Source organism: Dysidea avara, chromosome 10 (genome assembly GCF_963678975.1).
Source record: "Dysidea avara chromosome 10, odDysAvar1.4, whole genome shotgun sequence".
Classification (NCBI taxonomy): domain Eukaryota; kingdom Metazoa; phylum Porifera; class Demospongiae; order Dictyoceratida; family Dysideidae; genus Dysidea; species Dysidea avara.
Window position 1 is genome coordinate 10,489,442 of NC_089281.1, and position 20,042 is coordinate 10,509,483.

Below are 20,042 nucleotides of genomic sequence, written 5' to 3' on the forward strand. Positions count from 1 at the left end.
ACCAAACTTGGTACAATATTTACTTGATTCATAATAGATAAGGTGCCATTAAAATTCCAATCATATCATGCTTAAAGAACCTGACAAATAAAACCAATAGAAAATGTATTGGGGAAGCCATCAAAGTGCTTAATAGTAAATATACGCTGAAACTTTGAATCCGCATAGACAAGCAAGGGATAGTCATATCCAAAGGGAGGTGTCCATTCAGGTCATTAGCTTACAATGCTGAGAAGTACGGAGGGTCAAGGTATACAAAGCCATAGATGTGCAATATATTTTTTAAAACAGTACCAACATTATCTGTACATTTGGAATACTTTCATGCTGTTTAAGCAAAAATGAAGATTTGGATGCTTTTATATGGTTTCCCGACCAGCTAGAAATGGGCTAGTTTAAAAGCTTCTAAACATGCCCTAAGGCAACAATTTTGATGCAGCACCAACTGCACCGTATCTCAAATGATTTACTTACTTTCACAGAAAATCTGGTGCTTTTATCACAAAGTGAATGATTTCATCACAATTTGTTGCTTAGCCACTCTATTCGAGGGTTAATAAGGAAGTCCCGTAATGTATGCTGTGAATTTTGCTGACATTGATGGTGACATGAACAAAAAAGGAAGTTGTAGGATATCCTTGTGACTTTCTATGTCACTCAAGAACTTGTAAGGCGTTTTTACAACCAGTTGTAAATTTAGCTGTGTCATTGATGGTAACATAAAAACCTGCTAAATGTGGGGCTTGCCCCAAACACTAAGGGGTGTGGGATGCTATTTGCAAGCCCACTATTTTTATAGCAACATAATAACTTTGCTTGTTGGGAATCCCTACTAATTACTACTATACATACGGTATTAGGCACTACCATACTTAATGACAAGTGACATTAAAAATTCCAACTTCAGCTGTGGGGAAGTCTCCAATCAATTTTATAATTTCATAATTTTCATTGGTACAATAGCTAATGTGATGTATGTGATAAAAATTTAGTATTTTGCTATACTAGCTGACTACAATAGCAACCCTAACTATACAATACTCTACTATGCAATACCTAGGTGTTCATTGATAGAGTCTATCAAGTCTTGTTTCTTGCCGGCTACTTTTCTACCAACTGACTTGAGATAATTCTTCAGTATTGGTATGGTTAGTGAGCTCAACTGGAACAAAGGAATTGTAGTTTACTAAGACTAATCATACATATGTACATTCATCATCCAGATGTATCTTATACTCATTTAAACACTTTAGAGTGTGCTAAAAAAACTTCAATTGAGTTTCTGCATATCCCTTTACTGATCAAATACGTATAGCATGGAAGTATATTGTGTATAATTAGATTCAGGACTGATAGTTAGTTTGCGGTTTGCATGCCTGGCTCAATAAACGAACTTTCCAACATACACAGATAAGGCTTGAGTCTTAAATCTACATGTACTTATTTAACCGAATGCACAAACATGTACCATATTTCCTCGTATATCCTTCCCAGCATTTTTACCCCACCTGTCAACGAATAGGGCCTCTATTTGAGACCGGGAATTTATTTTAGATTGGCCCGGCATTTATTCGAATTAGGGTGGTGGTATAATCGGATTACTGCATAGAAAATAGTGATAAAGTGTACTGACAATATAGTCAAGGCTTAAAATGATTGGAAAATAGTTGTATCATACATATTTGCAAGCTCGTCTAGACTACTCACATGACTACTCGTAGTACCGTTATCCCTCAGAAGGCTCTAACTCAAGCAGCAGCAACAAAGGAACAATTAAAGCCATTAACAGTAGACTCATGTAATAGCCCAGGCCTCTATTTGAGACCAGGTGTTTATTTTCCAAAGGTACTGGAAACCCCCCGGCTTGTAATTGAGACAGGTGTTTAATTGAATGCAGCTTTTATACGAGGAAATACGGTATCTACACATGATAGCAATATAAAGCTCAAAATTCGTTTAAAATCTATTCTGAATAAGCTTTAGTAGTTATGAAACAAAAGGTTTGACTGAATAGTTTTGAATGACCTTGATGAGTTTTAAAGATGTTTGCCTGCAGGGTATATGACATTAACTTACTGTCTTATTCTTGGCATATTCCTCCACATTGACATCATCTCCTTCACTAACTTTAGCTCTCTTGGGAGCACCTCCAGCTGATGCACTAGCCTGAATGAAATACAATAGTGCAGGTGACATAGCCATACCCACCTACCTTCCTCTTAGCCCCACCCTTCTCTGGCTCATAATCCGGAGGATACACAAGTTGTTTGAACTGCTCAAGTAGTGATCCTGCCCTTCGCTCTATACGTCCCACATCAGGCATGGTGAGGTCATTTATGTCCTCTGCACTTGGTTGTTCCAGAGCAATAGCCTCAAGTGTCCGGAAGTGCTTCTGCAACACTACATTGAAAGTCGCACGTGCAATAGTTACTACAAGTATAAGGAAAAATTAGGAATTTTAAGTTCTATTAGGGATCATAGAAAAAAAGTAGGGAGACAAGGGAGGTCGCCTACACCTGCAGATATACTAGTGGACATTTAATCCCTCTTATCCATGACTGAGTTACAGATTAAATGTCCACTAACATATCTGCAGGTGTAGGTGACTTCCGTTGTCTCCCTACTTTTTTTCTATGATCCCTAATCAAACTTAAAATTCCTAATTTATCCTTATACTTGTTTGTTTACTTTTTTGAAACATCATTATAACTGGTGAACCCACACATACTGCATCAAAGAAAGAATGGCGCCAGAGTTAATATTTTGTCTGAATGCATGCCCCAACTACCAAATACTGACTCGATAGTGAAAGTGACCATTAGTCCTGGGCGATACTGAAAATAATGCTATTCGATATATTGACAAGCTTATATTCACGATATGATTAAATATTGACCATAATTAGATTTGTCAAGCAGTGAGGACTAGTGACACATTATTGCATCATATTATATCATAGAATGTAAAATGGTGCCAGACAACAGCTGGAATTTTCCCATAATTGAATTGCCTTTCCTTGTTGGTATATAGCAAGTGCAAGAAACACAACCACTAGCCAGATCTAATTAGGTAATATAGGCAATATTGGTGATTATATTGTCTAGACGATATTATTGTGGCTCTATAATTTACCTCGATAGGATATATTGTGTAGTCCAATATCATATTGTCAATATATTGAAATATTTCCCAGCTCAGTGACCATTACACTTAGTTTTTCAGCTATTTTCAGCCCATTACACAGTGCTACAAACAAAGAACAGTAGGAGAAGAGCCTCTGCAATCAATCCAGCCACCACGGAAAATACGGACGATTCCTGTTTACAAACGTATGGAAGTCATCACGCACTAGCGTGAATTGACACCTTGGGCTGTGAGCAAAAAGAAATGTTATATAAAGCAGGACAAAGGTAAGTCCATGATGTGTGCATTATATGCACTGCAGTATGCCAAAAGGCACCTGTCAGGCTGAAGCAATGTTGAACAGTGAAAAAATCAAGCCTGAAGCCTTAGCCACTATCGAGTTACGCTTGTCTGAAGGCATTAGTAAGTTAGTCAGCACTAAATAAAAAAATAAAATTTTGTTGCAACTTACTAGAAGCATTTTGGGTCATACTGAAGATACTTTTGGGCTTGGTTTGACCAAACCAATATTCCAGGAAGGTATTGTGAAGCTGGTTTTTGAGTGACATTTTTGGCCAGAAATGCCCAAACCTCCATGATCCCTAATATACACAAGTACACAGAAAAATTTGGAATTTTCAACTAGAGTAGGACCATAGCACATTGATAAAAGTACTGAAACAAGCTGGAGTAGTGCACGATATTAAATCACAGTAAAACAATAAGAAGTGTTCTATCCCTACTGTGCTCAAGATACATGCACTGTAGGGATATAACACTTCTTATTGATTTAATATCGTGTATTACTCCAACTTGTTTCAGTACTTTTTATCGATGTGCTATGTACTCTAGTTGAAAATTCCAAAATTTTCTGTGTACTTGTTTGTTAACTTTTTTTTGTAAATAATTACTAGACTGGGCTTTCCCCATTACATGACTTAATTATTGTGCCATTATTTGTATGCATATCAATTAGGGCTAAAAATAAATAAAATAAAAAAATACCGCATCTGAATGGCACTGTGTGCCCCAATTATCGTCTGAAAAGTGAAGTATCCATTACCCTTCGTTGTCAGCTATGTTCAACCCGTTACGCAGCATTTCGAATCAAGAACTGTTCAAAAAGCACCTCTGCAATCCACGCATACTAAAAGAAAGAAATGGTGCTGCGCGCCTCAGTTATATTAATTATCGTCTGAAAAGTGAAGGTTTAACCATTACGCTTCATTGTCGGCTATGTTCAACCCGTTACACAGCAGTACGAATCAAGAACTGTTTGAAAAGCACCTCTGCTATCAAAATAGCCACTATGACAAATATGGACGATTTCCGTTACGAAGAGAAGCCATCACGTGCTATCGCCAAATCGATACTTTTTGCTGTTAGCAAGATGAATGGGACACAAAAGAGAACACTGGTAAGTCCATGAAGAATGCATTGTATGTACTGCAGTATGCCAAAAGGCACCTGTCGGGCTGAAGCAACATCGAACAGTGAAAAATCAAGCCTGTAGCCTTAGCCGTTATTGAGTTACGCTTGTCTGAAGGCATCAGTCAAGTAGAAAATTCTGTTAAATAAAAGTTTTAAAAATTCCATAGCAACTTGTTGAAAGCATTTTCAATCTGAAAGCTTGTTTGGGCTTAGTTTTATCTAACCAATACAGCCTCATCGTCGTCAGGGAAAATTGATGCTGTTTTTTGGGTGATATTATTTCATGGGCCACGCTACTCCATTGTGGTCCTAACTATACAGTACAATAGTACTGTATGATTACTATAATACTGCTACCTGTACATACAAATTGTATGTGCACATCCACAAATTATACTCACTTGGATTTTCAAATGACTCACTGTCAAAAGAGAATGACAACTTCTTTATCACATCTTTAGCAGCATCAATTTGAGTAGTTGAGGCTGAAAGACAAGTATGCATATTTAACAAAAAAAAAGTACATAAAAAATATTCATAGGAGCAAGAGTGAATAATTATGTCTTCCAAATAAATAAACACAAGCAATTATAAACTATTAATTTTTGCAATGGAATATAAAAATACACTATATAGGTCAAATAGCAAATGTATGACAAATTGCTCTAAAACAGAAAGTACTCGTTGTTCCTGGTATTACAGTATCTGCAAATGTTATATTTTTAATTTTACCTTTGGCTGTCTCAGCAATAGTCAGGTTACGTAGTTCACCAGAAAATGGAATAAAGACGAGATGGAACCCAGGAGGGGACAACTGTACACCTTGATCATCTCGCTCTTCATCCTACAGTAAATACATATTACATGTAAACAGCTACCTGGTTATACATTGAACACTTTATGAATGTTGACCATGTCTACAATAGAATCTTCATTATCTAAACACCACTTAAAGTACTTGAGAGAAATGGTACACTAAAAGTTGAATGTTCTATTAGAAAGAAAAACCATTACTTTCAAACATGCAGTCAGAGATGGACTTTCAACACCAGCTGGTCTCTAGTACTTCAAACGACTAAGCCTCCATTAAATAGCATAAAGAAGAGATGTACATGTACAGTGCATGTGGTGATTTAGTATTCAAGTACTGTACACCAAGCCTATACCTGTGGTACCATGGCAACAAAGACAGGAGAGGCATTAGTTCGTGGTATATATCGACAGATAGCGATCACATCACGTGCCAGACATCGACGTAATAGAGCAGTGAACAATTTACTACTTCCTTGGATCACCTAAGTAAGTGAATAAACAACAATGTATTGTACTATACATTCAAACCTGTTCATCTGGATATATGAAATTGGCTGGTTTCACATAGTAGTGCCTTTTCAGACGAGAACGAGGCTTGAAGCCAACCAAAACCATTCCTATAGAGTAAAGTAAACATATGGTACATGTGATACATGACTAGATGATGACATGAACATATAGTGGTGCACCTGGTTGATCAAACTTCTTCATCTGATCAACCTCTTCCTTGTCAAACACCACTTTCTCTCCACCAAACATTTGATAGTACTTCATGTCTCCTGTCATTAGATCATTACCAGTATCCTAAACAAGTTACAAATTATATCTCAAGTATTATGTTATGTGTGGATTTTATCCTAAACTTTCTAATAGAACATACGTACATTTAACTGTAGGACCTGTCTTGCACCTTTTCATATGCTCACTTCAAACCATCCCAAATTGACCCCAACCTGAATTACAATGTGACCGTCTTAGCAAATACCTGACTTGTTTGCACAAGCATGTGTACTGAGAAAACGAAATTTATAAATAATTCATAAAATTACGCATGCTATAAGAAAAAGTACGCAAGTTTTTATTGGGCCAGTACTCAAAGAAGGAAGACTCAAATCGATTAAAACTATACACTCTTATCTTATTCGCATGCTCATGGAGAGTTTGAAAATCTTTGTTTCGTTTCTGTAGCTCTAACAGTATGCATGTAATGTGCATTTGTTTACGATGCAGTAAACGTAACAAGATCGTTATCATTTTTTTTACTTAACTGCCTTCATATCCATATGTGCAAGTGACTACAGGGCTAACACTATACCTTGGCTGATGTACTAATCCACGGTGAACATTTCAAGCCAATTTCAATGTTGTAGGCTAACCCAAATGGAAGTTATGGCTGCGAATGTAAGCGCCTGTAGTATAGTCGCTGTACAAATCAATTATCTTGCTCTTCCTACTGTCTAGCGCGGGGGTTTAGAAAACCCGGACTGGACCGGACTGGACCAGGTCAATTCTTCAAGTAAGCCAATTCACACAATAGCTATAACATACAATTCACGCAATAGCTAGCTATAACATACCTTGTAGCCACTCTGCCAAGAACACAATTAGCTAGCCACGATGGTTCAGACTGCAACAGCGATCGCGCACGGAGCTCCATCCACGATAAAACAACCTAACGAAGCTACTAAACTACTTTCTACTACATTTCACTATACAATATCCACAAGCCTACAAGTTCTTTCTGCTATACTCAACTGTTACACACACAAGTAAGGCCATACCTATTTGAAAAGTTGTTGCTCAGACCCGACTGACCCAATTTTACACAGATTTTAATTAAGAAAAGAAAGAAAAAAAATCAAGATCATGTGACACCTATAATTTAATTTGGTAATGCTGCTCCTCCGTGCCAAAGGAGGGGGTCCCAACTCTACATATCAACAGGATTGGCCTCTGGTGCTGGTCTGGCGCTGGAAGTAAATACGTCACGATGACACGTACTAGTTAGTATATCTGGCATGCAATATCCGTAACCCGTGTCGCATACTCATGAACCGCTCTATATAATAGTACTAGCTATATCCTTGTTGGCTTGGGTGATGCCAAGCCCAATGGGGGAACCCCCCATCACCCAAGCATGTGTGCCCCCCGCTCTTTGTGTTACCTAGCCGTTCACCGCACCCCCTGCTCGGGACTCAAGAAAGGGGGAAAACGTGGCTTATGACAGCACCCATGTACCGCATGTCGACACGCACATCGTGTACAAACTTGATTAACCAACCATGCAACCGAATTGCTGGCCGACTTTCCAGACAATATCCGATAATGAGCATGCCTACCAAACACCCACTTGCCAAACTCCGTATTTGATTAACTATCCAGCTAATATCAAGTCATGAACCATGTTGATGTGACTACTGATCCATTATTATTTCTTTTTAATAATGAACGTTATAGCATTAATGTACCCATACAACAGCTAGCTACACAGTTACAGTATACAACAATTAAGCTATACACAAAGACTAGTAAAGGTTACATAGCTATGCCTCCATCACGTATGGAGTAATGTCCCAGCTACCGCCTGACCACAACCTTCGCATCACCTTCAATAGGTCCGGTGTTATTGGTAGCCTTGTTCCCCAGTAATTACCTCTCTTGATACCCCTAATTATATATTCCAACTGAGGCATATCATTCATTCGTGGATCACCAAGTCCCACACTTATCTGGGCGTGCCTCACCGCTGCCATGTAGTTCTTGATTGTGCCCCCTTTCAGTCCTTCCTTAAACAAGTATGCCGTGAAACGTGACAACTGTTCATTCACAGGAAATGGCATGATACAAATTACAAAATGTTATAAAATGCTTACTCTCTGACTGATAGTTCCTGGATGTAGACAGGACCAAATCGTTTATAAACAGCTGCTGAACTGTTGTGTCCAACTCACTGATCTCCAATTGATGTGTTGGTCCAGCAAGAGTGCTGCCAGACTCCTCGGAATGGCGGTTTGACGGACTCTTCCAGCATTGGGGACCTGAGACAAGAACCAACTGATGTGATTTCTGGACATCACATACTGCCCAAGTGTTCTGGACCCCCGGTGTATGCACTGCTTGCAGCGTAAACTGAAAACGTGCCCTGACAAAAAAACAGGCATCTTAGCAAGTACATCACCGGTGCTGCCTTGCTGTAGCCCGAGTTTACTACTGTGACTGTCCCCATATTGTCACAATGTATGATCACATTCGACTCCTCCCAACGCCTAGCCGTTTCCAGTACAATCGGGAAGAGTTCCATCCACAGAATGCTCTCCTCTACTGATTCTGCACCATCTGGGGTGCAGTTAGACCATCTCCACTGTAACCACTCCTCCTGCAATGGGGCTACGGCTCCACAGCCAAACGAGCCTGATGCATCTGTCCAGATGTGGTGCTCACGGTGGCCCTGCTCGGTAGGGGTGATGATAGTCGTGCCATTCCAGGAACTCATAAACGTCATCCACCACATGAGGTCAGCCTTGAATTCCTCATTTAACTGGATGTGATAATATGACCTTCGAAAACCCACTAAGAGTTCTATCGGGCGGCGGGTGAAGGTTTTCCCTGGCTTCACCACCTTGCTCGCATAGGCCAGTTGACCATGCAGACTTTCTAACTCCTTCTTTCGGCAGTCTGTTCTATCCAGCCAAACTGGCAACTGTCTGCTGTAACTCTCACAATTTCTCTTGGGGGAGCCTGAGCTCCAGTACCGTTGAGTCAATCTCACACCCAAAAAGGTTAAGCATGCAGTGGGTCCCTCCAGTTTCTCCCATGCCACCGGAAGACCGAGGAGGTCAAATCTCTGGAGTAGTATGGCAAGGACCACGGTACAATCATCGTGCCCTGGGGGGGCCAATTAGAAGAAAATCATCCAGGTAGTGAATGATAAACCTCACTCCCTGCTGTCGTATGATCCATGTCACCACATCTGCCACTGCTGTAAATATCTTGGGGGCTGCTTGCAGCCCAAAGGGCAAGGCTGCATTTATGAAGAGTTTGACATGCCAGATCATTCCCAACAAATCATGGTCTGCTGGGTGTACCGGTATAGCCCTATATGCCTGGCGTATATCCACCTTAGCCATCAGCGAGCCTCTTCCGGCTGGTGAGAGACTCCACTAGGTAATAATTCTGATTAAGCAATTAATAAAAACACACAGTGGTTGCTACATAGGAATAGAGCTGAATTTGACCTGAATCACAACAAAATTATGACATAGTTCAATTAGGCTGGAACCAACCACCTCGGTGGTGTGACCCTTGGCTGGCGGCCTGACAGAGTACTGCTGGGTGGTTTCCACCGTAGTTGCTGCATACATGTGTATGCTGACACCGCCGGAAATGACACTCCTGCCTGTTCCAGGCTCTGCACACTCGACCAGATGGTCGTATCAGCTGGGAAGCCTGGGGGTGGCTAGCAGTCTGCCTTGACGACAGAGACTGGACCATTACCTCCAAAGCCCGCAGACGACTCAAGCCCTCCTGTTCTGGATCTCCAAGCCCACAGTCTTCGGTTCTGTGTGTAGCTGCCAAGCACAGTTCGCAGCAAATAAGCTTGCCTACACGGACCATTGAAGCAGGGTTCCATTGATCCTTGACCATGCTGTCATACCAGTTGCTGCTGCCTGCCTTCGGAACACTGTATCATAATTGACCCAATTTGTGCCACCAAAGTCCTGGCTAGCCCTAACAATCATGTACATATAGGCCATCAGTTCTGGTATGAGTGAAGGATCATGTGCTGTTCTGACACTCACACAGATTGTGAATGACTGCACCCAGGTAAAGACATCCAAAATCCTCCTGGGTCTCTGCCTCTCTGCCTTGACTGTTCCATCTTCCTCTTTGGCTAGGTATCAACTCGCACATCTTGATGAATTCCCCCCCCCCCCCCCCCATCTGATTCGTTCTGCAAGCCTCTCTGGTACTGGGGGCAAACCTTCCCCAACACAAATCCCTCCAGCATATCTCATCGGCAACTCCCTGCCGAGGTTGCCCACTTGGCTACTACTGGCAAGGCCAGTAGCTGTATTGTTGTCTGGTGTCACGGTCACGATGTCCCCAGCTTCCAACCCATTCCAGGGGTTGTTGACCAGCTGTACGTGCTGAAGTGCAGACGGGGGCGGTACTCCTAAACAGAGACACGCGACAGTAGTAACCAGGTAGAACTTGACATACCGGCTGTATGACAGCTGTTGCACTCGGGCTAGTACACTTCTCCCTTGGAGAAACATCAGGCCTCGGGCCAAGTTATAAGGCAGGATCATCAAGGGGCACTACTAGTTGCTTGGCTGCTGGGGTACCTGTGGTTCTCCAGGTGACCCACGGGCCTCCAGTCATAAGGTAAGTACATAACAAAGTTACAGGCCCCAGCTGCATGGCCGCGGTTGTACATAATCCCCACACCCTTCACCAGGGAGGACCCAAAAGCCTTGAGCCACGTTAGTAAGGACCCACCCCATAGACGGCCGAACAAACTGATAGCAACCATGAACCCGCGGGTCTTCTTCGAATGCCCTTGAACGGGGGCCACGGTATAGCGTGCCAGGCGAGTGATAACTACAGTGGTTAATGACGTCCCTCCCCACTCACTGGGACAGGGAGGGGCGAGTCATCCTGAAAGGGAGAAGGAAGGATATTTCACCTTGGGCGAGCAGTCTCGTTACTCCACCTCCTGATGACGGAGGAAGTTCTCCCACGCTTTCTTCATCAGCTCAGTAATGGTGTCTTGTAACTTGTCAACCCGCGCTACATTCACCGCTTGAGCACTATGTCCTTCCTGTGCCAGGTCCTGGGTGTGCCTTTCTGTGCCTTGTTTCTACTTATTTGAACCGTTATCTGCCATCACACAAAACACCAGTGAAAATCCTGCCTAAAACCACGAGGTAACTGATGCGCATGCACAGAAGCAGCCCCCCGTATACTATCATACCCAACGCCAGCACCAGACTGTATATAATCATCACGTGAGATAGTATAAACCGTCGCGTATTAACCTCGGTTAATTCTTCATATTAACCGTCACTAATTGGTGTAAATGATCGAGATACTCTAATAGAACAGTCAGTGTGTAAAAATTTGGTCTCAATAGGTAACATTTTCTTTATAGGTGTAGTTCCCTTAAAACTTAATCGCTAAAAACCAGTGTAGCTAGCTATATATACTTCTACTTCTTGGAGAAATTTATTTCAGTGCCATGACTCATTGAGCTACTAGCTACATTTTCCTTTACAATAGCTAGCTACATAGCTTATAACTAGAAAGGATGTACATGACTTACTTATATTTTAAAAAGATAAACATGTCTGAGATTAGCTGCTTTTTTTTTTGTTTTGTTTTTACCTACCAACCAACCCAGTTTGTTGCAAAATAAATTAGAGCAACAACTTTTCAAATAGGTATGGCCTAACCGCCCAGATTATTTATTATTTGTAAAATTTGAGTATATAAATACGAATTTATTAGAAACGTGATATACAAAGTGAAAGGAACTAAGATAACAGCAAACCTTCGAACTTATTTAAGGAATGGTCATGGATGACTGGCTAAACTAAGAAAGGTAGCTAAGCTAGTGTGAAACATAGCTACATGCCCAGGGTGGCTATATAGAGATTTCTGGAGTAGCTAGTAAGGTTTTGTTCTATTTAAAGCTTACCTTGACATGTAGCTATAAATACTCCATTACTTACACTGTACTCATTACTACCAAAATAAATTCAAAGGTTTGCTGTTATCTTAGTGTTGCTTTCACTTTGTATATTACGATTCTAATAAATTCGGGCAGCTACTCGTGTGTGTGTGTGTAACAGTTGAGTACAGCTGAAAGAGCTTGTAGGCTTGTAGCGATTGCGTAGTGAAATGTAGTAGAAAGTAGTTTAATAGCTTAGTTAGGTTGCTTTATCATGGATGAAGTTTCGTGCGTGATCGCTGTTGCAGTCTGAGCCATTGTAGCTAGCTAGCTAGCTAGCTAATTGTGTTCTTGGCAGAGTGGCTACAAGGTGAAAAGCATATGTTATAGCTAGCTATTGCGTGAATTGTATGTTATAGCTATTGTGTGAATTAGCTTACTTGAAGAATTAACCTGGTCCGGTCCAGGTTTTCTAAACCCCCGTCTAGCACTATAATTCCAAAACTACTCACCACAGAAGGCTGAAACTTTGGTGATTCATTCTTTGGACATTGCAGATAATGCTGAGAAAGTTTTAAAAAATTTTAATTCTGCGAACAAGTCGGGTTTTAGCTGAGATGGTCATACAACTGCTTCAACCTTGACAAAATCAAAAGCAATTTCAACCCTACAAAAAGGGCATCCTTTGACCATATTATGTGTTGGCACTTCGATCTTTACAAAGTACTAGTAGTAGTGAATTACAATTAAATTATATTACTGTAATAATCGTACTATATATTCACTTACATCACAAAGGTATTTAGTTTGAGTTTTCAGTTCTTCATTAGAGCGACGATCAAGACGAACAAAACTTGGTTTCTTCGCTTCCCTTACCATACAGTATCTATAGGTATACACAAATTTAACACAAAATACTTCATAAGCCACTTTATCAGCAATAAACCACCTGGCTAAAGTATGGATTAAATCTGCACTTCAGGTGACAATCTCTCTCCTTTTTATTGCAATGATCCCTATCTAGTAGGGCTGAGCGATACTACCGTTTTAGCGATATATCGCGATATTTTGAAAGTATCGATATCGCGATATTTTGTTATTAACTATCGTGATACCATACCTGTACATTACTGTCATTAAAAATCCATTTGTTATGCAGTACTAGGCTAAGAATCCTTGTAAATGATAAAGTCCACCCATCTGGTTTTCCCTGCAGAGAGGTGTGAACACCATAACAACCTCAAAGCATGTGTTACATACAATAACTGTTACTGTAAACAAGGATGATAGTGGCTAGTTTGTTATCACCTATAAGGACTTCCTGCAGGAATGCTGAGCAATACGCTATGTAGCACCAGCTATGATTGACTTATTTGTAAGTATCGTGAACTATTCAGTATCGTGAATAGTGGCTTTAGTATCGATCGTGATACTAAAATGGCAGTATCGCTCAGCCCTACTATCTAGTTTGTAATTTTCAATATGTTAGTTAACTGTATTTGCAGCATAATTCAATGAAAACTGCATCAATGATACCAAACATGTGAGGCTATAATTGTACAATGAAGCACATGTAATAGGCAACAAGAAGTCATGGTGCACTACCACAAATCAACACTTTGCGCTATCAGCAAAAAGAAATGGTAAGTCCATAATGTACTGAGGTATGCTAAAAAGCACCTGTTTAGCTGAGACTAAAAAAATCAAGCCAGCAGCCTTAGCCATGTACATGTACAATCCAACAATGACTTACACTCCAACACCAATTTCTAATCCAGGAGCAATACTCAGAGGAATCTTTTGCAACGTGCGCTGAGCATGCTCTTTACTGCGTACACGTGTTAACAGCTCCTCAAACTTGGCAGCAGCGTCAGGAGTGGGTCCTTCATCATCAGCTAAAAACAACAGGTCCTGCATATATGTATAGATATGAGCTGATCAATGGTGAAGATGTTTATTACTTGATAGAAAACTGAAACATCAAAATGACGTCCTCCAGGTGGCTGAATGTGCATCAACTCTAGTTCAATCCCTGCCTCTGACAAGTCCTACAAGTATAGGTACAACCATATACATACTGTAAGAACAGTGTATATTTTGTAGTTTACACGGGAGGATCAAATGTTACTAAATGTTCTACTGCATCATCTACTCATACAGTACAGATATGTGCAGATACAGTCCAGTTACGCAGAAAATATGGTACATTGAAGTCGTTTGGGTACTTGAAATGAACGTTCCAAACAAGACGACTCAGAATTACAATACAATACTTAAGGCACTACCTATCCTTGCATGTATGAAAAGTACAGCAGCCAAGGGGGTGTCTTGAGACCAATAAAGCACTTGGTTTTGCCTCACACTATACAGGGCTGTATTAGCCTTTTGATACACTCCTTTGTGTTGTATTTTCCGTACACACACGTGGTGGTGTTTTAGCTATAATTACATCTGTGTATTGCATTCCAATAGTACACATATACACAGTGTGCATACATGCTTGTTGTACTGTGTTTACATACCTTAGCTTTGGTCTTAGCTTGGCGCTATAAGAGAAAATATTATTAACAACAATCTTCAATAAAACTTTGTAATACTATGAATGTGAGTGTTTGTTGTATATTTACCAATATATAATATATCAGTTTTCTCTATACATGTAAATCTCCAACTAAATAATGCAAAAATACACATTATACCTGTAGAGAAATGCTGGCATGGTGAGGATTATCATTATTGGTGAACAGCAATATTCTCTGATGAGCTGCACGGATTGTCCTATTGAATCACAACATCCATATCCACTTGTATCATGTCACTAATGTAATAATACTCACAAATTGGCAAACATGTTGGAACAAGTCCAGAACACATCGCTAAGTGAGAAATCATCACTGTGACCATACTGGGTCTCAAAACTGTTAGCCAAGTCAGAATCTATGGATGATAGAATAATCAACCAGTACAGTTAGCCTCATCCATCTTTAATAGATAATATGGATATATACAAAATTACACTATTTGGATACGCACTCCCATATTATATAGGAGTGATTTTGCGTAGGGGTACACAAAATCACTCATATAATATGGGAGTGGCAGCATTTATACAGCGTACCACTACGCATCGGCGTTCTCCCATAATATATAGGAGTAATTTTGCATACCCCACGCAAAATCACTCCTATATTATATAGGAGTGATTTTGTGTACCCTACGCAAAATCACTCCTATATAGTAATGGAGTAATTTTGCATACCCTACGTAAAACTTTTGCATATGCATAGACATCCCTATAATATTTATGGGAGTAATTTTGCATACCCCATGCTAAATCATTGGAGTGATTTTGCATATCCCACATATACAACAAAATTGGAGGCAGATCATACACTGTCAGTAGCACTAAACTGAAGTCATAGGCACCAGACAGCTAATATACAGTACTTTAGTGTATGATAGGTGTAATTTTTGCATAGGGTACGCAAAATTACTCCTATATTATATAGGAGTGATTTTGCGTGGGGTACACAAAATTACTCCCATAATATATAGGAGTGATTTTGCGTCAGGGTATGCAAAATTACTCCTATATATTATGGGAGAACACCGCTGCGTAGGGGTACGCTATATAAATGCTGCCACTCTCATATTATACAGGAGTGCATATCCAAATAGTGTAATTTTGTATATATACTTATTGATAAGGTAATTAATTGCGTGGGCGGCCGAAAATTGTACAGTGTTTGTTACAGCTTTTCAACCAAACCTTTTCATGAAAAAGCAAGCCAAGTAGTCAAACTTATTTCTTGAGGAACAACTGCACTACCATTTAATTAAAAAGGATTCACGTGCTCTAATATATTAGAATACACACGGAGCTTAACAAAAGTGGTGAGTGTCTACTGTGGTATCAGATAATCTGTACCTTGTATTACCAATACTGATCTGATACCGATACCACTGGTATCGGTCCACCTTTAAACAATATACAAGCGACACTGATGATCACAGTGTGTCAAGTGTATGTAGGAATGCATGTGTAACTGTGCAATAATGTGTATGTGTGTGTTTGTAGGTACAGTAAATGTACCTTCTAAAAACTCTTCAAGTTGTTTGATACGAGGAGCATCTGGCAAATCCAAATCCTTAGGAACAATTATATGATTTGAACAACATATTTTATACCATAGCAGGTCACCTGTAGTATGAAGACGTGCTTGAAATCACTGGGGTTCTTGTGTTTATCCTGTTGAATGATAAACAATGGTCTAAACTAGAGTATATACATGTATAACTGTAATCTTTTCAAGTTTACTCAGTTCCCAAGATATGTTGGTACATGTACATTCCACAGCTTTCTGCTTTTCACTCTAGTATACCATGGAGAGCCATGATTAGAGGTGTACTGATATAAAAACTAAACCGATCAGATACCGATCCGATATGAGATTAATGATTTTGAAACCGATACGATACTGATCCGATATACTGATATAACTAAGTGTAACTACTTAGATTTGAGGAACCACCTATATATGCCATGTTCAATTTTATTTGAGGAACCACATATATATGCCATGTTCAATTTTATTTAACTACTGAAGACAGTCTTAAGATTATTGGCTTTGCTTGGTTACCCATGGTGATGTGGCCTCTATTGACAGCTCAGACTATAAGGCACTAACAAATATTTTAAATTACTCCGCATTTTAATGGCTTGCAGAGATGGCTGGTTGTTATAAGCTGTGCTCTTGGTTCATCTTGCTGTTTCCCCAGGCTCACCACTTATGGTAAGCTTTGACAAGTGATTACGTGTGCACTTATATGGCTTCACATAGTGTACTACTTTTAGGCAAGGAAGATAACTACTGTTTCCCACCCTTGTTAGCTAAATATTAGGGTTTATAATGTGGCTTGATCATTGGACAGTGTCCTCAAGATGGTTCAGTTGTATATCGGTGTATCATATCGGTTTTTAGCAGCAATATCGGCTCCCACCGATATAGTAGAAATTTCTATATCGGGGCCACCGATACGATATGTATTGGTATACCTCTAGCCATGATGTTATCCAAACAGTTCGTAAACATACAGTACAATGAGGGCTATTATATAAGCTGCATACTTTTCAGAAAAGAATGGGTATGGCATGAAACTTTATGTAGGGAGGGGTGATAAATACACATTGCTGGGATGGAAAGCTACCAACACATGCTTTGAGCTAAATATGCATGAAAAGAACTCTGTTCCCTTGTCATTGTGGTTATGGATTTATTCACAAATTGCTGCTGAAATGAAATTACAGTATATATGTGCAATCACAAAGAAAAGTTTCTCTTATTTAGCTACAAATGTGCTGACAATATAGCGGCAACAAATTATTAAGGTGCACATTTCATAGTAAGGCCACATAAACTTAATTATTAGTTTCTCATCCCCGCCTGCATGGCCATTTTTCTTACCTCATCAAGGGTTTTTTACCAGCACCTTCTTAAGTTACTAGAACAGTCCAAAAAACTGCATTCTGAGTCATTTTAGCTAGCTAATTCAGCTAACTAGTCAGTAAAAATAAAATAAAAACACGCCCTCCCGCACTGCTATTTTGAGTACAGGAGGATGAGAAACTAACAATTAAGTTTATGTGGCCTAATGTCACACTCACAGTTCCAAACAAGACCAGTCCTATCAGATCCTTGTCACTACTAATAATCTTGTTCAAGAGAACAGTTTTACAACACTGATAAAGACACAAAGACAAGCTAGGGCAAAGGAATACCATTTCAGTCATGGTTGTCACTTACCCTAATGCACAACTCAAAAGGTGTTTCTTCTTCCCCGCTGGACTCAAACATTGCAGCCGAGCAGTCTACCAGTAGTAACAAACAGTCTCTTCCTGTAACATATCCCTAGACATGTGGAAAGCGATGGATGACGTGGATATCTGCACAATTTTGAGCCTCACTCGGAAATTTTCTCCATCTTCTTCCTCATCATTCGCTTCATCGCTCGCAGTCCACGTGGTACCCCAGCTCCACCCGCTAACACTCGCTCCAGTGTAAGTCGTCATCTTGTATTCTAACTAGTGCCCTATATAACAGCTCACGTGATCAGATTTAAAATAGTCAGCATCGAGGGATTGTGGAGGTACTGTATGTGTAATTATTGATGTACTAGTACTACGTATGTCTGTGGTATGTAGGGAAGTGCCTTAGGTATGTATTCAAAATGAGAAACTTGACACACGCTATCATTGGTTTCCTTATGCTATCGTCTACTGGTTGGTAGAGAGAAAAACATCATGATTATACACAAAAACGTATGTGAATCCTCGGACAAACACAGTAGTGGGCGTGGCAAGGAAATGTTAGCTATAAAGTTCAGGGTCGACGATCCATTTACGGTTCTTACCAAAGAAGATCTCTTTTAAGTTGCAAACATTGACACTGCTTAATTGCACTACCTTTATTATATGTGCGTACTTGATGCATATGTGTGTTTGTATGTTCTGATGTACTCTATGTAATAGTATGTATGTACTCTGGCCAGCTTTAGCCAAGTACTGTGATTTTTTAAGTTACAACCTCTTGTAGATTGTACATGTATAATCAGAATTTGTTTGTCACTTTGGCTATTGAATTTGCTGAATAAGTCATCACAATAGATGATATGTGTACTGTAAATTTTCTAATGAACACGTGATTCTTTAACACGTCACAATGGTGACTGAATGTATTGAGGTCTATGGGGGAAAAGTGCAAATCACATCATTACCTCTACAGTAGACCAGCTACGGACGATTCTTTGACAGCAACAAATTCCTCTAAAATGTGTTGCAATTGAGAAGCCGCACTCGTAGTTCTACTGGTGAGTTATTGTCTGAGCCACATTCGCTGCCCATACTTTGTATGGAATTTACGAGAATCAGTCACTGTTGAGACTCAGCACTGCACAAGCCATTTTTCTTTTGAATAATTTAGTATGCATATCATCAAGAGTTCGTAATATAAATATGAGCTCTTGATATTGTCTATTAAAAAAAGACTATATAGAGTGTCTAGCTGCTGGTTCACTTTGATCATATGTACACCTCTACCCTGCTTTTACTGATGATAGAAAAACTGTTGATAAGTGATGATAGGTGTTGATAATGTCAAGCGTGCTTTTGCTAAATGAACCTTAGACATTCTCCCACACACAGGATAAAATCAGTCTAGCTGGACAAGATTTAGTTGACCAGGGTCGTTTAGCATGTGAAGAATGCTATAGCATGTCTAAATCTAGGGTTTATAGCACAAGAATGCTGTATGGTGTCCTTAGCAGTTGAAAATATATATGTATAGGTTATTGTTCACCCTCGATTATTGTGCTGTTTAGACTATGGCTTATTTAGAATAATTGGGCATTGCGGGATCAGTGGAAGGAGGCATAGCTCTTCTGAATTAGCTAAAGGGACGTGTTAAGCAGTTATCGTTTGATGTTAAAATTTTCTGCTAAGTGAAGGGATGCATCATTACCTCTCATTGTGAAACTTGAGTATCTCATATACATACTAGCCACTACATGTACATCATTTCCATGTCTCAAACACATTTTTAAAGCATTGATATGGGCTATATATACTCTCTATTTAGCTAACAATTTGGCCATAACAGTTGCCACTTTTCTTGGGATGGACTACATAACTGCAATGAGTATAAATAACTATATACTTATTAACCAGAAGTCTGTCGTTAGAAATGAAATGCTTTTCATGTCAATAGCTAAACTATTTTAAACTTAAGAGCAGTGAATTGAAAGATTACAGATGCATGTTTAGAAAATGAAGTAACAGGTTAGATATGATAATAGGTAAAAAAAATTGGGAATTGCTGAAAGGAATAATCAACAAATTTTTGGCTCAGGCCTATAAAGACTTTTGTGATGACTACAAGTATTGTGATAATCAAGATAATAGGTAGCATTATTGAGACACCAGAAATTTTGTTATCGCACAGTCCTATTC

At 39.6% G+C, this 20,042-nt stretch overlaps 1 protein-coding gene across 1 annotated transcript; it reads right to left on the minus strand.

Moving 5' to 3' along the window:
• Window positions 1-925: 925 nt before the first annotated feature.
• Window positions 926-18,145, minus strand: LOC136268486 (X-ray repair cross-complementing protein 6-like). Its single transcript, XM_066063842.1, has 19 exons — window positions 18,003-18,145; window positions 17,842-17,946; window positions 17,703-17,777; window positions 16,239-16,286; window positions 16,131-16,185; window positions 14,875-14,974; window positions 14,737-14,815; window positions 14,560-14,583; window positions 13,999-14,085; window positions 13,791-13,948; window positions 12,827-12,923; window positions 6,057-6,171; window positions 5,896-5,984; window positions 5,721-5,849; window positions 5,287-5,398; window positions 4,956-5,039; window positions 2,213-2,400; window positions 2,077-2,166; window positions 926-1,162 (listed from the first exon to the last, which is right to left on the minus strand). Exons 1-19 carry the CDS (start codon window positions 18,105-18,107, stop codon window positions 1,046-1,048), a joined length of 1,857 nt encoding a protein of 618 aa, XP_065919914.1. The 5' UTR covers window positions 18,108-18,145; the 3' UTR covers window positions 926-1,045.
• Window positions 18,146-20,042: the final 1,897 nt, after the last annotated feature.